The sequence below is a fragment of the Zingiber officinale genome, chromosome 3B (assembly GCF_018446385.1).
Source record: "Zingiber officinale cultivar Zhangliang chromosome 3B, Zo_v1.1, whole genome shotgun sequence".
Classification (NCBI taxonomy): Eukaryota; Viridiplantae; Streptophyta; class Magnoliopsida; order Zingiberales; family Zingiberaceae; genus Zingiber; species Zingiber officinale.
The window spans coordinates 93,260,012-93,286,413 of record NC_055991.1 but is presented as its reverse complement, the minus strand read 5'-3'; the positions used below and the strand labels follow the sequence as shown (position 1 = coordinate 93,286,413).

Here is a 26,402-nt window from a genome sequence, read left to right as displayed (position 1 = left end):
TCATTTCTCACTTGTATCCCTCCAAGTATCCAGTAAACCTTTGTTTACTTTCTTCGTATATTTGTCAGCATTTGATGGACTTTTTTATTCACTGCAATTGTAGTAACTTGTCAAGTATTTTACACCATCCTCTTTGATTCATGATATATTAAATGATTTACCCTTTGGGATGATTCAGTGACCAGCAAGGGGTGTAATTATTTAAGGCTAAGGAGATACTCTTGAAATTCAAGAAAAATATTAATACGGTGGAAAAAAATAAAAAATATATATATAATCATAAATTTTGAAATTTTTCATCTTTTTAGCAAAAAATTTCAATTAAACCCTTTCAACCTAACCCATTTTCTTCTTTTCCCAAGTCAACCGAACTTTTATTTTCCTGTTTTCATTTTTTTTTTCCTATAATTTCTTTCATATTCTTTTTTCTAACTCTAATTTTACTCACAAAATCTTTCACGACATGTCGCTACCGTTATAGCCCAAGTCGCTATCACCGGACATCGATTGCTATCATCGTCACGGTCATTCGTTGCATGGTCGTTGTCTTCACTTGACTTACGTCGCCGCTTCGCCGATGCTCCATAAAAAAATACCTTTTAATTGAGGTGAAACTTACTTAATTGATTTCTTTCGTTTAGTCGACACCGTTGTTTGCTGCCAACATCGCCGTCATCATTCATCGACTCCATCGCTTTGTCTCTCTTGAGTGAAAATCCTAGCTACGCCACTAAACTAACGCATGAGGTATTGTCGTCATAAGATTTGGGGTTCGAATTTTAGTATAACTGAGGTAAATATTTACATTATGCGTTAGCCATTATTCAAAAGGCTAATAGTCACCTGTGATTTACCTCCTCCGTATTGGTTCTAGGACGGATTGACGGAGACACTGGGACGCACCTTTACCACCATGATATATCAAATAGTTTTTTAGATCTATCGAAGATTTCAAATGCTTTAATAGTTTATTTGGCAAAATAAATACCAAATATATTTCCATTTGGATTCACTCTTCCATCTTGGTTTCGGTGGAGAGGACAGAATCTGGATACACAAGCTTCTTGATGCCCTTCATGTTCAAAATCTTCTTCCCCAATGTCTCTCTCGAATCCTCTCCCGCATTGGTCGTGTAGAAAGACTGCGAGAATGCATCGACTAGCTCCGGGGCTAGACAGGCCACCATCTCAAAGGGCTTGTACCAGGAAGGCCAAGTTATGGTCCTGTCACCTTTGCACGCGCCGTCGACGATGATCTTTGCACAATTCTCCGTGCTCCCGATCGGGAGTGGCCCGACTTGGATCTGCAATCGACCGTTCACTTATCAAGTTTATGTTTGAAAAGCAAAATCCTCCAAGTATGGAAGGTGTTGAAGTAAGTTTTACATCTCTGTTTTCTGTATTAACTACTAATTCTCCGTTGCTCTGCACGCCTTTGCCTTTGGTGAGCTCCGATGCGACATAGCCCAGTGTCACGATCGTGATTCCGACCTCAACTCCGAGCTCTGATCGTAGTGTCTCGAAGAACATGATCACCGCGGCCTTGCTTGCCTGCCAAGTGCACAACAATTGATCATGAATCTCAAAGATGCATGGGAGGAAGTTTCTTTTATTTTTGTTTTCATTTTTATTTATAATCTAGATGTCCGGACTTCACCCGTGAATAAGTTTCTTTTAATTTACATTGTAGAAGGTCATTCTTGCGGTGGGAATCCGGCCGGCAATGGAGGCGTTTACGATGATCTTTCCACGACTTTTTTTGAGGTAGGGAATTGCATAGAAGGTGGGATAGACACCTCCCCAAAAGTTCACATCCTATTTCATCATAAATGTATAATGTTAAACTCTTATGAAACTTGTAAACAAATATAAAAAAACTCTCAAAATAAATAAATTAACTTGAAATACATAGCCCGATAACCAAACAAATAAAACAAAATTAAAAATATAAATATTTCAAACAATCAAATAAATTTGAATTAAGAACTCAACAAACTCACTAAATTTAAGTTAAAAAATGGAAATCAAAACTAATTTAAACAATACAAAGCTTCGTTCGAGTTAATTTTACCGTCAATTGCTTGAACGCGGTGATGTTAGTGACCTCCTCGAGCAAGCAAGTGCTCCAAACTCCGGCATTGGCCACAAGGTGATCCACTGCGGGATATGTTTCTATTTGAGCAACAACATACAAGTCTACAATATAATTGAGAGAGTAGACGAGGCGTACATTGACCGAAGCGAGCAATGGTTTGCTCGACCACTTTCTTTGACTCATCGGAGCTTGAGACATCGGCGGTGATGACTAGGACGTCGGGCGCACCATGCTTGCGAGCATTGTCGGCGACGGCTTGAAGGGCATGGGTTCTCCTTGCCACAAGTGCCATGGAAGCTCCTCTCTTTGCATACTCATAAGCCAGTTGCTGTTACAAACAAAACAAAGAATAATTATTTTTTTAAAAAAAAATATATTATTTAATTCATAAATAAGAATTTTTAATAATTAGAACTGGCACAAAAATCTTATAATGTATGGTCATAAAAAAAACATTTAATAGCACTAAAGATATAATATAATTTTAGTGAATTTATAATTTTCAATAATTTTATAATTGTCTAAATAGATTTGTGGTTTCTAATGTTTATATTTTATCTAAAAAAATTTACACCACTAGATTTTTTATTTAATTTCCTTAGTATTTTTTTTTGTAATATTAAACTATTTAACGATAAGGACAAATATAATATCTAATCAATATAATTTATTGGTGGCTTTCATATATTCTAATTTTATTAATATATTTTTACTTTAGAAATTTTAAATTTTATTGTAAAAAAAAATCTTTATTAGATTCTCAAACATCTTCGATCCTAAAACAATGAGTTTTAGTTGAAAGTATCAATAACCCTAACCCTAAATATATTTTTCAACTATGAGTAGGTGTATTTAATAATGGATAGAAATTAATTTATGAAAGAGACCTTAATTATTAATGAATTTCTCTTTCAATTAGTTGTTTGATTAATTTCAAGAGATAATTTTTCAATAGCTTTTATTTAAAAGAAAGGAAGAGTAACTACCTCGCCGATGCCGGAAGAGGCTCCCGTGATGAGGACCACCTTCCCTCTCATGTCTTCCGTGGAGAAGGGTCTCAAGAAGGCCCATCGTAATAACTTGAGCACGAGAGAGAGGGGCATGTAGACGAGGAGAAGAAGAGCCACAAAGGTATGCATGACAAAGGCGAGAAGAGAGTCGAGAGAATTCATATTTGTGGCTTGAGGTCGAGGGATAGAGGAGGTTGTGCCCGTTTATATAGAGTTGCAAGTAATATGTGTCATTATTGATATAGGTGTCTCATCGCTCCTCCAACTACTTGGTCTAATTAATTAATGAACTCATGGGATCCTTCCCTAATCCCCATTGCTTTTGGGTTTGGAATTCGATCGTATGAAATATTGGAGGTGGTTTTATTTGGTGAGCACGATTCAACTACTTTGTTTTTTTTTTGTTCCTTTCTAAAAGGTTCATTGTGGCTTCTTGTAGGGTGGGTAAGTTGGTTTGAAATTTGATTTTTATAATTAAAAAATCAAATAGATTATAGATGATTTAAATTTTGTAGAGTGAATGAAAAATTAATAAAAAAAAGGTTCGGATGGATGAAAATATTAATTGAAGTACGAGTTGGACTACTCGGGAGTGTCAATCTATGTGGGACTATTAAGGGTTGAAATTTGACTACAGACAGAGTTTGAACAATTAATTAAAAGATTAATTAATCAATTGATGAATTAATGGCATGGCCAAAACTAATGGGTCACTTTTTTTTTTATATTATTATTATTAGCTTTGAGTCAACCAAAATGAGAGGATGACCTTCCCCTAATTCATTCATCAAATAAATTCGGTGAACAACTCCTCATTCAACAGTTAACATTCTAGATTTTTTCCATTTAGGAAATTAAAATACCATATAGTACTAGTGCATTGTGGTTGAGATTCAAATAATCAATATTTGGTAGTCAACTAATGTCTAGAGTTATAATTGAACCAAATAAACAAATTTAATATTCGGCTTGATAAAAATTTATTTATATTCGTTCAATATACATAAGATTAATTAAATAAATAAATTTAAATAGCTCGTTAAATTAAACAAACAAGCTTGAATACATATGCGTTCAGCTCATTAATGTTCACGAATAATGTTCGTAAATAACGTTCGTGAATAATGTTATTGAACAATATTTATGAACCACATTCATTAATAAAACTCTTATTAGTATACTAAATAAAATAAATAAATAAATAAATTTGAATTATCAAACTTAGTAATCAATCAAACAATCAAACTAGCTTGGATTGAGAGTTTGATAACATCTAAATGACCTAAACTTGAATCAAGCTCACGTTAAGTATGAATTGAGAGTTTGGTAATATCTAAACGAACCAATATCAAATCAAGTTTTAAATAAGCTCAAGCTCATAAAAAAATAAATCATTAAGCAAGACCTGAACAATCATTTCAAAATGTTGGTTCATTTTAAGCTCGACTCGGCTTCGCTTGATTACTTTATTAAATAAACTTTAACATTTAAAAGTTAAGTCCGATTCGTTCAACTTGATTTATTTATAATCCTACTAGTATCTGTCGCCACTGTTGGTACCTCGGGCATTATCACATACATTAATTAACGAATGGGGAAGCAATTAAGATAAAGCGTTCAATTATAATTAATTAAGTGATGGGTGGTAGTTGGAAAGTAAAAGAAAATTCAATAAAGAATTATAAGAAAAATAATTGATTAATTAAATCAATTAATGCCCATTTGGAATTCTCTTCCCCTCTTCCCTTAGACACACAACATCGAAGTTATGAGATTTATTCTCTCCCTTATTTCTCTAAAATAGCTTTAAGACTTCGAAAGTTAAGATTCCAAATTTAAAGTGATACTATTTCGAATGATAGATTATTATCTTTTGGGAGGTAATTGTTAATAAATTGGTTTAGCAGGTTCCTAAGCTTTTGTTTGAATCTTAATTATGATCCACTATAAGATATTTTTTTTATAGTGGGATAAAAAATATATGATAAGCTTTTGGATTTATTTGGAGGAATGTTAAGCCCGGTACCTTTGATCGTTTTTTGTGGTCCAGAAAATGATTCCTTTATATGTATTGGTGGAGGATGAATAGTCTCCGTCTATTTTATAAGTAGAGATTATCTATTTCACCAATATATATCTAAAAAATATTTCTTAGATGGTAAAAAATGATCTAGGATCTATCCTCGGAATGTTCATCCTCAAGAATTAATTAAGCCCAAGTTCGGACATCAAAATTATCATAAAAAAAAAATAATAAATGGGTAGGATAATACGATGTTAAGGAAAGAAGGTCAGCTTTCGCCACGACTGAATAGTACTAAGGGGTGCCTCATTGATTGAATTGCACTTCAAGAAAATAAAAGGGACTAATGCCACCTCGCCAGATAGTGACAATAAAAGACGCTGTATATATTATGCCAAGAAATTATACCTCACAAGGGCGAAAGATGATGATCCAGTACATCTAAAGATATAAAGAAGTCTGGGTGTTCAATTATTTATACTCTTTATTTACCCGGAGCTAGATGACTATTCTATAAAAGTTTTCCATCCGTCATTGAATAAATCTGAAAAGTGCCGATAGACTACAAGGGACGACCAACACCACGGGTAATTCAAATACAATATGAGAATTTATCTATCCATTTACTAAGCACTAAGTCCTGAACGGCTAGTGCATCTGGAGATGAGCCTAAGCGGAGGGAGAGTTGATTGCAAGGCAAAAATAGATTTTTTTTTTCTTTTCTAATCAAGGATCATGCGTTTAAAGGGTTGGACAATAAAATTATACGATACTTATAAAATAGCACTGGTGTTCAAAACTAAGAACTATTGGAATACTTTTGATGGGGCATTATGCCCACATTCACCCTCAAATATATGATCCAACGGAAATCACATGAGGGACCGGCTCCACAACCATAGTTCGAATGTCAGTCGTGACATATTATATTTGAGGAGTTCGAATTATTTGTAACTTTGAGTTATTCATTAGATTCATTTGTACTTTCAAATTTATCCTATTGGTCTGTTAAAAATGAGACTGGTCATTTTCAGAATTAATTAGATTATAAATATATATTGTTAGTGTAATCGTCTTCGGATCAAGATTGACTAAGTTGACTAAGTTTAGATTATTCGAGTTTGAGTTTTAATATTTGGCAATATATGAGTGCGAAGTTAAGTAAATCAAGAGAGGATCGGATACTTGACTCGAAAAGTCCTAACTGGAGGTTAGGGAACATAAAGTTCTAACTGAGGTTAAACTTAAACAAGGGAAAAGTTCTAACTCAAAATTAGGCAATGTAAAGTCCTAATTGGAGGTTAGGCAAGGATGAAAAGTCTACCAAGTGATTAATCCAAACTGAAAGTATACAAGGAAAGTTCTAATTGGAGGTTATGCAAGGGTGAGAAATCTACCAAGTGATTAGTCCTAATTGGAGGTTAGGCAAGGAAAGTCTAATGAGAAGGTTGGTAAGAGAAAAATTCAAATAGATTATGGAGAACTGAACACTTAGAGAGGAAAATCCAAATAGGTCACGGAGGATCGGACATTTTGTGATGAAAAGACCAATGAGAAGGTTGACAAAGGAAAATTCAAGTAGGTGAAGGAGGACCAGACACTTAGTAAGAAAATCCAAGTTGATCAAATGTTAACTAGACACTTGGCAAGAAAGTTTCAGTAGGTTGAGGTCAATATGATAATAGGAAATATATGGATTCAATCTTGGAAAGGATGAAATTAGGATTAGCAATTGATTGACAAACCCTAGACTTGAACCTTTGGGTTTTGGTGCGCCAATCGTTTGGCATAATCGATTAAGCAGTGCAACACCAATCGATTGGGAGCTCAATTCATGAAAATAGAAAGACCCAGAATTGATTAGGTGAATCAATTACGATGCCCCTAATCGATTAGGGCAATTAATTAGCTAGGGGTTTTCACAAAGCATAGTAGGCTTAGGTTTCTGAATTAATTAGCCTAATCAATTCAGAGGTGTCAATTGATTGAGGGGGGTTGATTGGATGGTTTTTCACATGAGCACAAAAGACAATGGAATCAATTGAAGCCTCGTCAATCGATTAAGCTAATCGATTAGAGGCTCTTTGTGAGAGAATAGAAAGCTTCAAAATCGATTGACTTAATTGATTAGAAGCTAGTAATCGATTGGTATAGTTCACTAATTAATTAGACAGGCGAAAAAGAGTCGTTTTGCAGGTTTAAACAGTCAATCTAACGTCACAATTAGAGTTGTCAGACGGGTCAACCCGTGGCGGGGTGGGGCGAGCTGACCAATCAACTTGGTGGGTTGAAAAATTTCCAACTCAACCCAATCTAAGGCGGGCCGCAGGTTTGGCGGGCCAGCCCGCAGGCCCATCAATTTTTTTAAAAAATAAAAAATATATTTCATATCTTCAACATTTTACTTCGAAAAGATTTCATCAATCAAATATATCTATAATCATGCATTTTAAATATAAATGGATACAAACGAGTACTTATGTGGGATGAAAAGTATTATTTTTATTTTAAAATTATAATAAAGAAAGATATTAAATTGACATAAAACTTAGTTTATATGTGTTTCTCAACCCGCGGGCCAACTTAGGCTCATCGCGAGCTGACCCACGTGGGTCGCGGGCCTAGGCGGGTCGACTTGCGATGGGCCTGGGTTGATAAACTTCCAACTCAACCAGCTTAAATTGTTTGGCGGGGTGGGCCAACCCGACGAGCCCAACCTAAATTGACGGCTCTAGTCACAATCGATTATGGATAAGGATAATCGATTGGAAGATATTTTCCAACCTGAAAGAAACCCTAAAAAATGGGATTTCGTAAAGAGAACGACTGTTGGTTCTTGAGGTTTTGGTGATAAGTATTGTTGCACTTTCTAAGTATCAAGAGGCTATCCAGAGCAAGAAAAGAGCGAGTAAAGCAAGGTTTATTATTGTTGTAGGTCTCGTGCGACCGATAAGAGGGGTGAATTGCCTGTAAAATAAAAATAACTCTTTTCTCGATCTTTCAATTTAGTTAGATAGCACAATTAATTTAAACAAAAATGAAGTGCATGAAAATGAGCAACTAAAGAAAGAAAGTAAGAAGGCTGGATTTACTTGGTTACAACCTACGTGGTTGTTAATCCAAGGCGTTGAAAAGCTCTACTAGAAATAATCTTTCGTTGAATGCTGAGAAGCCTTTTATAGACATTGACAGCTCAAGAAAAAAGACTAAGAAAGATTACAATAATTGTTGTTCAAGTTATTGTTTTAATTCCTAGCTCTAGGGGTCTTTTTACAGTTCCTGGAAAATCTTATCCTGGGTTTGAAGGAGCCTCCAAGGTGGTCCAAGGTGCCTTCATCATGACAAGTTTTATCGTCGAAGATAAAGTTTTATCTTCAGCTAACTGTCATTGGAAGCCACCTTCAATAGGCTGAAAGGCGCTTTCGACACTATTCATGGAAGGTGCCTTCCCTGAGACAGATCATCTCCTTAGCTGTTCTTCTTTACGTGGGTGATGCTCCAGTCAATTGGAGTTGAGCTCACCCGAACCTAACTCTGATCATCTCCTTGAGCAGTCTTCCTCCTAGCTTCTTATCCCTTGAACATCGTGTACGTCCTTCTCGTCCACTAGTGCACCCTTCCACAACACCTCATCCCTCAGATGCACCGATCCCGTCGGCCCTTTCCCATGTCATCCTTCTAGCTAGCTGTATCTTCCACTCGACTTCTTGTACTCCTAAGTTTCTGCCCACTTAGACACAAGACATCAAATACAAACAAGACCAACTTAACTTGATTGACCACATTAAAACTACTACGGGGTACTTACTATGGGGCGCTTGGAATTGATCCAGACACCCCAAATAACTTGACTCTGGGCGCTAGCAATTGATCTAGGTGCCTAAAATGGAATACACATTTTTTTTGTTTATTCTTTTTAGCTCCGGAGTTAAGCCAATTAGATTTTGCCTTTAGGGTTTAGGGGGTTAGGTTATAATATTCAAGTTTAAAAAATTAAACTAAAAAAAATAGGTGCACATAGAGTATAATATATACATTTAGGATATTTAGAGTTTGAGGTTTAAGAAATTTTTATTTTAAAAAAAAAAAGAATCAACCCATCTGGATTAATTCCTGGCACCTCGACTAAATAAAAAAAGGAATCAAGACACCTAGATAAATTCTAGGCACCTTGACTAAGATGTCATGTCTGGACACACACACACACACACACATGCACGCACATGCACATCCACATGCGTGCGCGCATGCACACAGACACACACGGGCAATGCATGTTGACACCTCCCATGCAATTAGGGGTGAGTATTCGGTTAAAATCAAATCAAATTGATTTTTTCGAACAAACCGAACTAATTAACTGATTTTCAATATAAATCAAACCAAATTTTTGATAAAATTGAATAAATTAATTTTTTTTTCTAAAAATTTTGTTTGGCTTAATAAAAAATTGGTTATGTCTAAAATTTAGGATCTAAAAATTCAATTCGATTTAAAATTTTGATTTATTCGATTTAACTGAATAAGAAATTTCAAAACTGAATATGAACTGAATTAACTTATTTTTCAAAAAAAATTGAATTTTTGAATAAATTGAACTGAATTTTTAAATTTGGTCAGTTTGTTCAGTTTAACCAAACTTTTGCTCACCCCTATCATCCCATGCCCACCTAGTGCAATTAATTTTTTTAAAAATTTTTTTAAGCTCTCGGTTATCTTAATCAAATTTGGTTTTTAGGGTTTAGGAGTTGGGTTATAGTATTAAACATAAAAAAAAATTAAGTGGGTATTGTTAGTGTAGGTTGCACTAATAATCAAACTCAAATTTTGATGTATGACAAACGTTAAAGTTAAATTATGTTGTGATCTAATCATTTTACCAAGTGTGCAAGATATAAACTTGATGGTCTAGAGGATCGAAATGCCAGGTTGAAGTCCAATTAGGTTGATAGCTGGCATGAAGTCCAAATTGGTTGAGATATGACAAGAGGAAAATCGGTTGAGTTGACAACTGGCTAAAGTCCATATTGGTTGAGATCTAGCAAGAAGTTCTGCTGGGTCAAGGGACCTGATATCAAAGAAGTCTGTGATTCGTAAGTGGAGGTAACCAGCTAGAAAAGAGATCTAGTGAGAATGTGTTCCCAGTTAAGGGAACAGTAAGAATCAGTCAAACCTAGTGTTTTAGTGAAATTCAAAGTCAGGGTTGGACAATTTAGAGACTGTCAAATATTTAATTACCAGTGTTAAAAAGGCGCTAGGCGACCGCCTAGGCAAAAAAATTTTTGGAAAAAAACCCTACCGGATCAATCAGCTGATTGATCCAATAGGGTTTTCCCGACAAACAAAATTGTGTTGAATCGATCAGCTAATCTATTCAACATGTCAAATCATAGGGATTCTAAATCGATCAATTGATCGATTTGGCAGGATTTTGTGACAAGGTAGAATCCTGAAACTGATAAGGCATAACATATAAAATAAAAGTACCTAAATTTTAATAATAAAATACATAATTTGATCCCAATAGATAAATGGAAATATAAATATTGAAATAGCAAAAGTATACAAATTAGTCTAAAAGACCAAAGTACAAATTATAAATTAAAAGTCTGAAAGTGATAAGGCATAGAAAATAACAAAAGTTTTTTCGTAAGTCACAAAATAACTCATATAACCTTATATATCCCTAATTTTTCTTCTAGTTCATCTCCATATTTCTCTAGTTCATCTAAAACAAATTCTTCTTCATGAAGTTCTTTGGCATCTTCAATATTTGTCTCAACATCTTCATCTTCACCATCAACAATTCATCTTTGTGTCATAGTTGCTTCACTAGCAAGTAACACATCTACTCCTTTTTCTTCTTGTCTTCTCTTTTTGCTTATGATCTTGGCATTGAATATGGACTAAATTGTTCAACCTTTCGGTATCTAGTCTATTTCTTTTCTTTGTATAGATCTACATTAAATAAATATATTAATTATTAAGTCAATAAGCAATAAGTCAGAAAGAAATTATTAATTAAGTACTTACCCCTCAAATGTATTCCAATTTCTCTTACAATCGGAAGAACTTGTAGTTAAAGAAAGGATTGTTTTAGCCATCTTTTATAATTTAAGTGCACCTTGTCCAAAAAGATGCCACCATCCAACTAAATAAACATTAATCAAAAAATAACAATAAGCAAAATCAAGAAACAACAAACAAGCAATAAAATTAACAAAATAATGTAAGTACTTAGTTCTTACCTAGATCATATTTCTCATTATTTTTTGTGTATCCAATTATAGCCAATAGTATTCCAAATTCTCCGCTTTATTGATATACTTCAACAATTTCACATTTACTACCTCACTTTAGCTATCAATATCATTGGAAAAGAATGCTTCAACACAAGTGAGTAAGTCATTCGTAACCACTTCTTTGTTGGTGTGGTTAGCACTAACGGTCTAACTCAGGTTTTGATGAATGACAAAGTAAGTTAAGTTAGATTTTTTATGATCTAATTATCTGACTAAGTGTGCAAGAGAAATCTAGCTAGGTCAACGGGTCGACCGGATAGTTGGTACGAAGTCTAGTTAAGTCAACGGGCCGACCGGATAGTTGGCACGAAGTCCAGCTAGGTCGACAGGCCGACTGGATAGTTGGCATGAAGTCCAGCTAGGTCAACAGATCGACCGGATAGCTGGCACGAAGTCCAGATTGGTCGACAACCTGACCGGATGTCTGGCAAAAGGTAAGTAAAGGTAAGTCACTAGAGGAGAATGACTGTGAGGATGTGCCCCAGTTGAGGGACAGTAGGTGTCGGTCCAGTTTAGGTCCATTTGGAATCCTTAAACTGAGACTTTGACTAGATTCTGGTCTCGAGAAGACAGAGTCTAATTACTACTATTTATTATGTGTGCTAACATTGGTCTTGCATGATATTTGGACTAACACATTTTGTGCAGGGCAAGTAAGAAAGCAAGTCTGCCATCGGGTGAACAATGCCCGAAGGTGCCTTCCATGACTATGGAAGGCGCCTCGGTACTGTTCATAGAAGGCGCCTTCCATGGCTATGGAAGGCGCCCTCCGTAGGATGATTTTTGGAATCGGTCGCAGATAAGTGTCAATTTTCTCAAGATAGGATTTGCCTTATTGGAGGCGCCTTCCATGCTTATGGGAGGTGCCCTCCAAGCCCTTTATAAGGCAGTCTCGAGTAGGCACTTACACATCAAGTATATATGAGCTACTACATGTGCATTGAAGCTTCCGATTGCTTTCGGTTCCTACTGCGACTCTACTGTGAAGCTGTCAAGCCCGACGACTGCTCCAAGGAGTTTCGATTGCGCCCGACAGGCATACATCAACACAAAGTGCCTCATTTCAATTCCTAAAAAATGTTGGTAATATTTTTTTTTATACTTAATTACTATAAAAGGGCAAGCGCAGTGTGTTTCACTTGACCTAACTTTTCTTGTACTCGATTCTCTCTTCCGGGGGTACCGAAAGAGATTTTTAGTGGATTGCCAATCGATAGGTCTGCGGGACCTGGCCCTTGGAGTAGGAGTCGCCGAAGTTCCTAACTAAGTAAAAATCGCTTGTGTTCTTCTCGTGTTTCTTATCTTTTATTTCTTACTTTTCGCTGTGTACTCGTGTTTTCAAAAATCAAAAAAGAAGCATTCTGAAAACCATGTGATTCACCCCCCCCCTCTTACGTGCGTCACGATCTAGCAAATGGTATCAGAGCTGGTACTGCACTGATTTGGTGCAACCACCAATCAGGCAAAGGGGGTGTTTTTTATTCTTTTTCTTCTTTCAGTTTTGAGTTTTTTAAAAGAATCCAAATTGGTACAAGTACCTCTTTGGAAATTTTCTTTGCAAACTAACCTAAATTGGTGCAACACCAATTCAGTCTTAATATTTTCACCTCTCTCCCACACTACTAATCCAAGACCAAGTCTTGGTACTCGTTTGTCTCTTCCCTCCTTGTGTGCAGGATTCATGGCCTAGAACGAAGGATACAGCACCGTCCGTCCTCCCCTATTCAACGAAGATGACTTCCCATATTGGAAAAAATGAATGGAGGTCTATCTGAAGACAGACTTCGATCAGTGGTTCAGCATCACCAGAGGCTACAAGGCTCCTGTCGACAACTCCGAAAATCTAATGGACCCTGAACAGTGGAATCCAGAGATGAAGAAGAAAGCCCAAACGGACTTTAAAGCCCTCAACACACTACAATGTGGGCTAACGAAGGAAGAGCTAAACCGAGTGGACCCACACGAAAATACAAAGGAATTATGGGACAAGCTCATCAAACTGCACGAAGAAACCAACGACGCTAAGGTAACTAAAAGATATCTTTATTTAAATAAGTTATTTAATATAAAAATACAAGAAGGAGAATCGGTGAGTCAACTCCACGCGAGGATAAAGAGCATCCTCAACATGCTTCACACCATCGACAACCAAATGGAGAACCACAACCTAATAAGGTATGTTTTAAACGCATTTCCTCGGAATATATTATGGGAATCCATCGTGGATGCCTACAAAATTTCGAAGAATCTTTCAAAATTAAAGTTAGATGAACTATTTTGTGAACTTGAGCTATACGAACAAACTAACGCCAGAATCGAGAAAGGTGTTGCTCTTTTTACAGGTTCCTCCAAGGAAAAGTCAAGAATCAAGCCTAAAACTGAAGGTGAGTCTGACCAAGACTCGGAAGACAAAGAATGCCTGGTGAACTTTGTAAGAAAAATATTCACCAAGAGAAAGAAGAAGATCAACAGAAATGACCTGCAAAAGATCAACTCCACTACCGAACCAAAGAATGTGACCTGCTTCGGATGCAACAAGAAGGGTCACTACAAGAATAAATGCCTAAAGTTAAAGAACGACAAAACCAAGACAATCAAAAAGAAGGCACTTAAATCAACATGGGATGAATCGTCTTCAAAGGAATTAGAAGCCAAAGAGCAGAAGCACCGAAGCTACCTTGCGCTGATGGCCCATGAATCAGAATTTGAGGACGAATCGGAAGGCGGGTCTGAACTCGAATCAAGCCACGAGTCCGTACTCATTTCCGAAGGTTTCGATGAGGTATATTTTAATTTAAGCAAAAAGTTCTTTAAAGTAATTATATGCTTAAATAGAAAATTAACCAAACATGAAAATCAAAATAAAATGCTCCTGGAGGAAAACCAACACCTCAAGGAACAAATTGAAAAATCTAATCCAAATCAAGTTGTAAAACTTGAGGAGGAAAATTCAATACTAAAAATTGAAATTAACAAACTTAAAGGATTTTTAGAAAATTTCACAACTAGATCTAAAAATTTGGATCTAATATTAAATAATCAAAAAGTAGTATACAACAAATTTGGGCTTGGATATAAGTCAAATTCAACAAATAAATCATTTATATCACTTGTAACTCAAAACAAAACACAAACTAAAGTTTGAGTTCCAAAAGCGTGCCTAACCATGAAAGTAAGAATTAACCAATAGTATATACCTAAAAATAAAATATATTATGTAAAACAAATAACCCAATTCAAAATCCTAACTATAAAATTAAATCAACTAAACCAAAATTAAATTATAAAAATAACTATAGAACAAACTCAAACCCAAACTATCATCAAGTCTATTATAATTATAAAAGTAATCAACATAAACCCGAAAATAAAACTTAAAAATTCTGATCAATAATTCAGGGGGAGGCTCCAAACTAGTTGGCACCTCTAAAGTAACTTACCTGGCAAGATAATTAGAATTAGATTAAAAAGGGACAAAAGTTTAACTTGACCTATGGTACCGGTGAAGTTTTGGATGATAATAGGTTAGAGAAACTATTTATAATGCATGCCTAGGAAGATATGGCTTCGACCTGGTGCATTTGGCTTACTAGAACTAACTGAAGCTACTCCTTAAAAATCCTAACTAGTTAGACTAAGGTTTTGTACTAAGTTCAGTGGATGAGACTATTTAAAAAATCTCGGAGGCGTGGTTACTTTAATGATGTCCAGGTGACTCACCATAGCCCAGAAGTTTATCCAAACAATGTCTATTTGTTGAGCTCAAAGTTAAACCTGAATCTAATATAAAGTTAAACCAAACCCTGAAATTTAACTTAACTCATCTCACAAAAATTATACGATTCCCTGATTGAAAACATAGATCAGGTGAGGTGACTAAGGAATTAAAATTAAAATTAAAATTAAAATTAAAATAAAATTTAAAATTAAAATAAAATTTAAAATTTAAATTAAAATTAAATAAAAATAAAAAAAATTAAATTAAATTAAAATTAAAAAGTGAATTTAATTAAAATTAAATTAAAATTAAAATTAAACTAAATTAAAATTAAATTTAAAATAAAAAATTAAATTAAATTTAAATTCAAATTAACTTAAAATTTAACTTCTAAATTAGATCAACTTAAATTAAACTAATATTAAAATTTAAATATAAAACAAAAAAAAACAAAAAAAGGGGCCAAAGGCGCCCCCAGAGGGCGCGTCCAACATCGACAGAAGGCACCCTCAGGAGCGGAGGGAAAAGTCCTTCCTAAACGGTGGAAAGTGCCTTTAGCTGATAGAAGGCGCCCTCCATAATCCATGGAAGGCGCCCTCCATCAAGATAGAAGGCGCCTTCAACCCAGATTTTTCCAGCGAATAGAGGCTTTCTCTGTTCGTGTTTGTTCATGAATCCAGCCGCACCAAGGCGCCTTCCAGCCCGAATTTCTCATCTTCATCCTCGTTAAAACCTTAAGATGCCTCCTCGGTATATTTTACCTCATTATATTGCTTCAATATTTAATTTCTGTGTATTATTTTTATATTTATTCCTATATGCGTGTATAAAATTAGGAAAAGATGACATGTTGCCCCTACTCCTAGTAATGCCCCATCCACTAATGCTAGATTTCCTACTGAGCGACATAGGATAGATTTTACTAAGCATTCATATGCTCCATTAAAATGTAGATATTTGAGTAAACCTTTCTTTACTCAGTATTGTACCCCCATTACACCGGTGATTAAGCATTACTAGTTAGACAAGGTGGTTTATGTAGTCATGCAATAAATCATGATTTGTGTGCTCAATTTTATAATAACTTAGAAAAAATAGATGACCTGACTTACTCCACCAGAGTTGGTGGAAAGGATTTTCAGTTTTCTCCTACCCTATTACGTACCACCCTAGGCCTCAAGCCATCTGCATGTCCATTTTTGTGGTACTCTGGTAGGGATCTACCATTTGGCGAGCCCTACTCCCATATTACATTAGATACTATATATATATATATATTTTTTTTTGGGAGGAGAGACCACCTGTAGTGACTGACTTTAGGTCATTCTCTCTTAGGGCCTAGGACTATATCCTGTATCGAGTCCTGACTACTTGCATTTTGCCGATCACATCTCGCAACGTAGCAACGATGCGTTCTTCACACTCTTTCTTTTTGTATGCCCTAGGTCAGCATCTAGATATAGACATTGCATTACATATGTTCCATAATATCATTCATGCATCCGGTCTTGTCACTAGACTTGAGGTCCACATGCCTTATTGTCATATTTTTTACATATATCTTTTCAACCTTAGAGATAGACCCGACCCAGGGGAGGATTACTTCCCTTAGTGCATATGATGAAATTGGTCAGCGTCAGCTAGCATTAGTACATATAGACATTATCGCTCAGGGGATCCTAGCCTGGAGAGGCGGGTTGCAGCCAGCTGCTCCAGTCGAGGTCGAGGATGAGTTTCTATTTTTTGTTCCAACCAAGGGAGAGGAGTGGCCAGAATTTATAACCGAGGAGCTTTTTGGATATCCTCCCACTCCAGCACAGCCTTCGACTTCGACTCAGCCCTTGACCTCACTATCTGTCAAGGATCGACTCGCTCATCTCAAGGAGTCTTCCGTGTAGATTCGACAGTTAGTCTTTGATGGTTTCAGCGCACTCCGGGGGGAGATGACCTCCGGGTTCACTTCTCTCCAAGATGGCATGACCACCAGATTAGTTGAGATTCTTCAGACTCTATGCGCACCCGAGCGACCCCTACCTCCACCTCCAGCTGACGATGACAGACTTGATTATACCACATACATTACTATGCATTGTATATATTTGACTTGCTATTTATAGACAACTTTTTTTGTCTATTTGAAAATCAGTAATGTGGTTAATAGACTAGGATTCTTAATTTCAAAATTGCTTTCAAAATTTTTCTTTAAAATTCTAGGATAAAACTTTTTATTTATATTTCTCAAAATTTCCTATTTTTAGAATTTTCAAAATCAGTTTTATCCTTAGTCTAGATCAAAACCTTAGAATGCATGCTCATATATATCTAGAACTTGAGCATCTCACCAACACATTAGGGCTACCTTATTTGTGAATTGCTAAACTTAGAAAGAGGTGAGTTGCATAGGCAGATTGCTTGGACTTAAGATGTTTATATCAGTGCATCAATATAAGTCTAGGCGTTAAAAACCAAACTAACAGAAATCAGGTTAACTCTTTTATCTTAGTCAAACACTAACTGAATAAATTAATATAACCTGACTAATCAAGTCAAAATTGCTATCTTTTAATAGTCAGTAAGTAACTAATAGTTAGACAGTTAAGAACACTTTCTAGCTGTTTTATTTTAATATACTGTCAGGTTCAAGGGGAGTATTAATATTTTGCAAACTGCTTGAATTTTTCTTTAAAATATTTTGTAAAATTATTTTTGAAACCTGCTTCCAATTTTTTTTTAGGGGGTTTACTAAACTGCTACATTTAAACTTTTCGTTTACTTTTTTAGCCTTAAAAGTTTTAAAGATAGGTTTTTAAAATCAGTTTGATAAATGTCTAAATTTCTGAAAACGTCTTGACATATTTTTCAAAAGGTTTTCTTACTTAAAATTTTATCATCTTATTTTTTAAAACCTTAAATTTTTGAAAAGATATTTTTTTTAAAACATCCCTTATATCTTTTTCAAAATTTAATTTTTGAAAATGTTTTTCAACATGTTTTGAAAGTTATATTAAAATGTTTTCAAAATTTAATTTTCAAAATGTTTTCTAATTTTTTTTTTTTTAAGATGTTGTTTATTTAATCTTCTAACTCTGTTCTAGTATTTTTCAAATTTTATATCCTTTGGAAATCTAATGAAAATATAGTGAATTTTAAAAATTATGTGAAGTTAGTAGACTCTGAAAATTATTTCCACTTTATTTTTAGAAATTCTGACATGAAGATTTAAGACATATTTGAAAATTTTTTATTTATTAAACTTATTTATTGAAAATATTTATTTTTGAATAACTTATTTTTGTAAGTTTAACTTCTCAAGTAAACCTGAATATTTTCTGTTGTCAAAATTTTCCTTCCTTTACTTAGCCAATTTTCCCAAAACTTATCTATGCTTACTATTTTTGATGAATGCCAAAGGGGGATTAGGTGGATTAAGTTAGCAAAATACTAGACACAATACCAAACTCAGACTAAAACAAAATCATACTCATTGGTTTAGTTATTTTTGCATATTTTTCACTAACTTAACTCAGGTTGTCATTGCATCAAAAAGGGGGAGATTGTTGGTGCAGTTAGCACTAACGGTATAAGTCAGGTTTTGATTAATGACAAAGTAAGTTAAGTTAGATTTATTATGATCTAACGATCTGACTAAGTGTGCAGGAGAAATCCAGCTAGGTCAACGGGTCGACCGAATAATTGGTACGAAGTCCAATTAAGTCAACGGGCCGACCGGATAGTTGGCACGAAGTCCAGCTAGGTCGACAGGTCGACCGGATAGCTGGCACGAAGTCCAGCTAGGTCAACGGGTCGATCAGATAGCTAGCACGAAGTCTAGACTCATTGACAGGCTGACCGGATGTCTGGCAAAAGGTAAGTAAAGGTAAGTTACTGGAGGAGAGTGACTGTGATGATGTGTCCCAGTTGAGGGATAGTAGGTGTCTGCCCAATTTAGGTCCATTTGGGATCCCTAAACTGAGACCTTGACTAGATTATGGTATCGAGGAGACAGAGTTTAATTACTACTATTTATTATGTGTGTTAACACTTGTCTTGCAGAATATTTGGACTAACACATTTTGTGCAGGGCAAGCAAGAAAGCAAGTCTGCCATTGGGTGAACAGTGCCCGAAGGCACCCTCCATGGCTATAGAAGGTGCCTCAGTACTGTTCATAGAAGATGTCTTCCATGGCTATGGAAGTCGCCCTCCGCAGGATGATTTTTGGAATCAGTCGCAGATAAGTGCCGATTTTCTAGGGATAAGATTCTTCTTATTGGAGGTGTCTTCCATGCTTATGGGAGGCACCCTCCAAGCCCTTTATAAGGCAGTCTCGAGTAGGCACTTACACATCAAGTATATGTGAGCTACTACACATGCATTGAAACTTCTAATTGATTCCGGTTCCTGCTGCGACTCTACTGTGAAGCTGCCAAGCCCGACGACTGCACCAAGGAGTTCCAATTGCGTCCGACAGACAGACATCAACACAAAGTGTATCGTTTCAATTCCTAAAAAGTGTTGGTAATATCTGTTTTTATACTTAATTACTATAAAAGGGCAAGTGTAGTGTGTTGCACTTGACCTAACTTCTCTTATACTCGATTCTCTCTTCCGGGGGTACCAGAAGGGGTTTTTAGTGGATTGTCCATCGATAGATCCACACGACCTCGGCCTTGGAGTAGGAGTCGTTGAAGGCTCCAAACCAAGTAAAAATCGCTTGTGTTCTTCTTGTGTTTCTTATTTTTTTCTTACTTTCCGCTGTGTACTCGTGTTTTCAAAAATTGAAAAAGAAGCATTTTGAAAACCACGTGATTCACCCCCTCTCACGTGCGTCATGATCCAACATTCTTCACTTCCTATGCTCCGTTCATTGAAGGAGTAATAAGGATTAAAGAGGTAGGCCTCCAAATGTAGTGGACTATCAAGCCGATTATGACTTTTCTCATCAATAATATCAATAATCAGACAATAGTGAAAATCTTGATTTTTGAATGTCACTTTAATCTCCTCTCTCGTTCTAAGTAATTCTCCTTATGTAAATCTCATAGATGGCTTCTTATCTCCATCAACAAGATGAATCAATTTAACTAAAGGGGCAATTACCTTCAAGCAAAAACTTACTCCATTCCAAAAAGAGGTGTTCATAGCGATATTATATGTCGCCTTCCCCTTTACACTTTTTGAATATGTGCATGCATTCCATTCTGCACTAGCAACTATAAATCTTAGTTCACTTTTCTTCTCCATCAAGCTATACAAAGTTAGAAAATCAATTGCAGATCGTGTTACTTTCGGTCTCACTATGTCTCTTTTTTTGGTAAACTTTCTCATCATTAACAATATCTTGTGATGTGCATAAATAAAAATTGTCAAATTCTTTACCTTCTCAATCACCTCTTTGAATTTTGGTTGGTTCCCAATTTCTTGAAGCATAAGATTCAAAGTGTAGTTGCATATGAAGTCCAAAATATGTGTAACCTCTTCTCCTTCAACAAATCTTTTGCCACCATATTATTCAAAGCATTGTCCATTACCACTTGAACTATACTCTGGGACCCAACTTCTTCAATGCACTTGTTTATATATTCAAATATATAATTTTCGGTGTGTGGTTTATGATATGCATAGATTTTATACACTTGTTTAGCATGTTTTGGCGCACATTCTTATATTTTATACATGCTTTATCTATGCACTTTCATGCTCCTTACTTCACTTTTGGCATAAATACTTTTCTTTGTTCGGAGATCTGCTCTTGTGTGTTTTCTGTGTTCAGGAGTCGAATTTGGAGAAGAATTAATGTTCGTGGCTGATTCTACAACGAAACGAAGGAAAGATGACACTAGGTGTGACTGTCACACGGCTATACCAAGGGGAGTGACCTTGGTCGTGTGAGGGTAAGAGGGTCGTGTAGCCTCAGCAACAAAGGAGAAGGACATGGTTGTTGGAACCCCAAGGTGTTTTGATGTGATCAAACAAGCTAAGTTAGGTCCTGCGTTTGTTTAACCCTTGTGTCTAAGTGTGCAAGAGCTTAGAAACACGGGAAGTCAAGAGGAAGACGCGGCTAGCGAGAAGGGCGGCACGGGGAGAGAGCCGACGGGCTCGGTGCGTCCGAGGGACGAGATGTCCGCGGAAGAGTACACCGGTGGACGAGAAGAGCGTGCGCAGCGCTCGAGGGACGAGAAACCGGGAAGGAAGGCTGCTCGAGGAGAAGGCCGGAACATGGGTTCGGGTGAGCCCTATTCTGGAAGGCCGAGATCACCCAAGCTAGCGGAGCCGGAGCGAACAGACCCGGACCAAGATGAGCCGAACTGAGACGAGTTGAACCGGAGTTGAAAAGTCAACTTATGTTGGCCTTAGGGCTCCGGGCGCCCGGAACCGACCGGAGCGCCCGGAACCCTTCCGGGCGCCCGGAACCGACCGGAGCGCCCGGAACCCTTCCGGGCGCCCGGAATCGACTTTTCAACAGGATCGAGTTTTGACTCGATCCAACCGTTGGGGGATAAAATTTATCCCCCCCCCCAGGGCGCCCGGAACCCTTCCAGGCGCCCGGACCAAGACTATAAATATAACCTTGGTCCAGAAGCTTAAAGACAACGAACTACTTGTAATCCGGTGCTTTCATTTGTGTTATTTCTTTTTGTGCTTTCAACGCTGTAAGAGGCTACTCCGCCCAGAGGAGAATCAATTAGTGCGCCTTCTTTGCCTTGGATTAGCAATCCTCTAATTGCAAACCAAGTAATTTCTCTGTGTCTACTTTCTGTCTTAATTAGTCTCTGTCGTTTTAATTACAAGTTCTTTTAAGTTAGTTGAATATCCGAGAAGGGTTTTTGGTTTCAATTTTATAGGGCAATTCACCCCTCCCCTCTTGCCGGCCTTCAAAGGGACCAACAAGTGGTATCAGAGTGAGGCACGCTTCAGGAGGACTAACCGCCGATTGAAGCAACAAGATGGCCGGACCAAGCATCGTCCCACCAAAATTCGAGGGGAACTTCGTAGACTGGAAGTGACGTATGGAGGTATTCCTAAAAACAGATTTTGAAATTCGGTTTATCATGAAATATGGTTTTGTAGCTCCAATAGATAAAGATGGAAAAGAAAAAGAAGAGAGCGATTGGACAAAGAAGGAGCAGAATGAGTCGGTAGCAAACAGCCGTGCGGAACATCACCTGCTGAGCGTGTTACCGCCTCAAGAGGTCAACCGCATCGGAAACTATTTATCTGCTAAAGAACTTTGGGAGAAGTTCTTGGAACTCCACGAAGGCACGTCCGAAGCGAAGCTCGCTAGAAGGGACATCCTCCGCAACAAACTGATGGACATCCGTCTGGAGAAAGGTGAGAAAGTAGCTGGTCTACATGCGAAGGTAAAAGAACTAGTTACTTGTCTCGAAAACCTTGGTGAAATGGTAACAAACCGGGACAATATACGCTACGCGCTCAACGCGTTTCCAAAAACTCCGGAGTGGACATCAATCGTCGACGCCTACTACATCTCAAAAGACCTGGAGGTAAGTACTTTAGAAGAGTTGTTTTCTTTCTACTCTTGAATTGCATGAAACCAGGTGTGCAGGAACGACAAAGGATACAACCCAGACTATGGCGCTGAACGCAACCCAAAAGGATGAACTCGAGTAGACTCCGAAGACGATCAAGAAGCATACATGGTAAGAAATTTTAAAAAGTTTTTTAGATCTAATAAATTTAAAATGCAGAATAAAAAGAATCAAGGTAGAAGAAAGGTACGGTGCTACCAGTGTCAGAAGGAGGGACACCTAAGGGAAGACTGCCCAGAACTCAAGAAGGTCAAAATGAAGACACCCAAGAAACACAACCTAAAAGCAACTTGGGATGACACTTCTTCATCTGAATCAGAAGCTCAAGAATATGCGGGGATTGCACTGATGGCAAGCCACGAAGGACAAAGTACATCAGAACCCAGCATCGATGAAGGGGGAGCGACCTCAGATGGAAGTAGCGAAGCAGGGGGAGATTCAGGCTTCAAGTCTGATATGGTAAGTGAGGTATGCCTCTTACCCCCTGATGAACTTTACTTTGGTATCAAAGCTATGACTAAATCCATGTATAAATTAGAAAATAAAAATACCAAATTAGAAAATGAAATCTTAGAAACAAAGAGAATTTTGGCAAAATCATGTCTTATAGAGGATTTTGAAAAATTGAAAATTGAAAATGAAAAACTAAAAGAAGAAATAGAAAGATTGAAAAAATCTAATGGTCCAAATATTTCTACTTTTAGAAATTATAGAGGTTTAAATTGGTATTATAGATTTCATCAAAGTCAAATTAGAAATATATCAAAAATCTATATACCTAGGAAATACTTGGTTAATCCTGTAGGTAGGAACCTCTATTGGGTTCCAAAAACCTATTTAATTTAAAATTAAAATCAGACTTAGCATTTTCAGTAAGTAAATTAAACAACTAATTTCTTTATGAGGCTTTGTCTAAGGAAGTGGTTGTTGCTCCAATAACCAAGAAGGCCTAGTGCCTCGCCACGACCTGGAAGTCAAGTATTGAAATAAAGAGTTTAATTGACTAACTGAAAATGCATTAATTTGAATTACTTAATGCTTTAAAAGAGTTATTCAATTTGTGTTTAAATTTCTTTTACTTAGAAATTTTTTAGAAGCTTTTACTTAGAAATTTTTTTAAGTTATCTTAGAATTGTTTTTTACCTTATAATTTTTCTTAAAATAGACTTAGAATTATTTCTGATGAATATTAACTTAGAATTTTTTTTTAATTAATTAGAAAATTTGTTTTGAATGTTGAGATAAGTTTCAAAACTTAAAATTTTTTTGATTATCTGAAAAATGTTTTACTTAAATATTTTTCTTTCGAAAGAAAAATTTTGAAGAGTGTCTTTAAATTGAATTTTACTTAAACATTATTTTACACTTAAAGTTTGTTTATTTAATTTACCTTAGACTTATTTATAACCCCAATTTTTATGTGATCAAAGGGGGAGAAGTATGTTAAGTCTAGGGGGAGGTACTATAATTTTTCAATTGAATATTGGAATATAAATCGTTTTTATTGCATATGGTTACCCTAACTTAACTTGGGTTGCTCACATCAAAAAGGGGGAGATTGTTGGAACCCCAAGGTGTTTTGATGTGATCAAACAAGCTAAGTTAGGTCCTACGTTTGTTTAACCCTTGTGTCTAAGTGTGCAGGAGCTTAGGAACACAGGAAGTCGAGCGGAAGACGCGGCTAGCGAGAAGGACGACACGGGGAGAGAGCCGACGGGCTCGGTGCGTCCGAGGGACGAGGTGTCCGCGGAAGAGTACACCGGTGGACGAGAAGAGCGTGCGCGACGCTCGAGGGACGAGAAACCGGGAAGGAAGGCTTCTCGAGGAGAAGGCCGGAACATGGGTTCGGGTGAGCCCTATTCCGGAAGGCCGAGATCACCCAAGCTAGCGGAGCCGGAGCGAACAGACCCGGACCAAGACGAGCCGAACTGAGACGAGTTGAACCAGAGTCGAAAAGTCAACTTATGTTGACCTTAGGGCTCCGGGCGCCCGGAACCGACCGGAGCGCCCGGAATCGACTTTTCAACATGATCGAGTTTTGACTCGATCCAACCGTTGGGGGATAAAATTTATCCCCCTCAGGGCGCCCGGAACCCTTCCAGGCGCCCGGACCAAGACTATAAATATAGCCTTGGTCCAGAAGCTTAAAGACAACGAACTACTTGTAATCCAGTGCTTTCATTTGTGTTATTTCTTTCTGTGCTTTCAACGCTGTAAGAGGCTACTCCGCCCAGAGGAGAATCAATTAGTGCGCCTTCTTTGCCTTGGATTAGCAATCCTCTGATTGCAAACCAAGTAATTTCTCTGTGTCTACTTTCTGTCTTAATTAGTCTCTGCCGTTTTAATTACAAGTTCTTTTAAGTTAGTTGAATATCCGAGAAGGGTTTTTGGTTTCAATTTTATAGGGCAATTCACCCCTCCCCTCTTGCCGGCCTTCAAAGGGACCAACAATGGTTGTGTGAGCCCTCACACGGCCGTGTCAAATTTGAAGCCAGTCAGAACATGGTCGTGTATAGTTACACCGCCGTGTAGCCTTTCCAGAGACAAAGAATGACATGGTCGTGTGTGCCATACGGCCGTGTGACACTTCCAGAGACAAAGGCTGACCAGGTCGTGTGGATCTACACGGCCATGCATGCCAGCCAGGGATGAAGCTTGGCACGACCGTGTGACCATAGCCGAGAAGGGGACTGGCAGGGTTGTGTGAGATTCATGACTGTGCATGTCAGCCAGGGATGAAGCTTGACACGACCGTGTGAGCATCACACGACCGTATGACCATAGCAGAGAAGGGGACAGGCAGGGCCGTGTGAGATTCACACGGTCGTGCCCTGGGTCATGTGGCACCCAAATGCCCTCTTCTATATATAGGGCTTTTTCCTCTTTGAAAGGGGGAGGCTCTCCCTTTGGGGAGATCAATTCTTAGGCGCGGTTCCTACTATTGGAGAGGCATTTTCCGTCCAAGATTCGACTCCGGGAGAATTGGATTGGTTCCAAAGATCACTCGTCGTATTGAGATAAGCGTTCCTATTCTATCATCTTGATTTGGATCGGAATGATTAGGATCTTTTCGTCTTCGGTTCTTTTCTTGTATTCTATGGAATATATTTCTTTGTTCTAGGATGGAGGGAGTAATTGTGATGTAAGATTCAAGGATTTGCCATTTTCTTGATTCAAGGATGTTGTTATATTTTGTATCAATCAATCTTGTGTGGATTGTTATGTTTTGTGCCTAATTACCATTCTTGATTGGTTGTTTGTATTTCTTGTGGAATCTTGTTGAAGAATTCTCTAAATTGTATGACCGAGAGGCGTCGTGACAGAGCTACCCCGCTAACAGATATTTAGGGGATTACCTTGAGGGGTGAAGCAAGAACCTACAAAGAAGCAGGACGGATTGATATGCTAAATTCTATATCTTGATGTGAATTGAGTAGTGATGTGTTTCTATGTCGTATGACCGAGGGGTGTTGTGACAGGGCTACCCCACTAATGGATTTCATAGGGATCATAACTTTTGATTGCTTAAGGTTTAGATGTTAGTCCTTGATCGGTGTTTTCTACAGGAAATAACCGGTAACTTCTTAAAAATGCATTACAATTGAGGACAAGAATTGATAGAATGTATTACATTGATGATATCACAAAGAAACCAAAACTCCTAGAACCTTTACAAAACTTAGTTTCTACATTTAACCCTTACTTCT

At 37.1% G+C, this 26,402-nt stretch overlaps 1 protein-coding gene across 1 annotated transcript; it reads right to left on the bottom strand.

Annotated features, from left to right (window-relative positions):
* Window positions 1–940: 940 nt before the first annotated feature.
* LOC121968446 (11-beta-hydroxysteroid dehydrogenase A-like) lies at window positions 941–3,301 on the bottom strand. Its single transcript, XM_042518818.1, has 6 exons — window positions 3,081–3,301; window positions 2,230–2,422; window positions 2,071–2,156; window positions 1,683–1,814; window positions 1,386–1,550; window positions 941–1,303 (listed from the first exon to the last, which is right to left on the bottom strand). The coding sequence occupies exons 1-6, from the start codon at window positions 3,264–3,266 to the stop codon at window positions 1,010–1,012; spliced, it is 1,056 nt and encodes a 351-aa protein (XP_042374752.1). The 5' UTR covers window positions 3,267–3,301; the 3' UTR covers window positions 941–1,009.
* Between the last annotated feature and the right edge of the window lie 23,101 nt (window positions 3,302–26,402).

Coding starts and splice junctions, on each gene's coding strand:
- LOC121968446 (XM_042518818.1), bottom strand. CDS start 3,266: ATGAATTCTCTCGACTCTCTTCTCGCCTTTGTCATGCATACCTTTGTG. Junction 2,423..3,080: donor CCTCTTCCGGCATCGGCGAG/GTAGTTACTCTT, acceptor TGTTTGTAACAG/CAACTGGCTTATGAGTATGC. Junction 1,551..1,682: donor CAAGAATGACCTTCTACAAT/GTAAATTAAAAG, acceptor TGCACTTGGCAG/GCAAGCAAGGCCGCGGTGAT.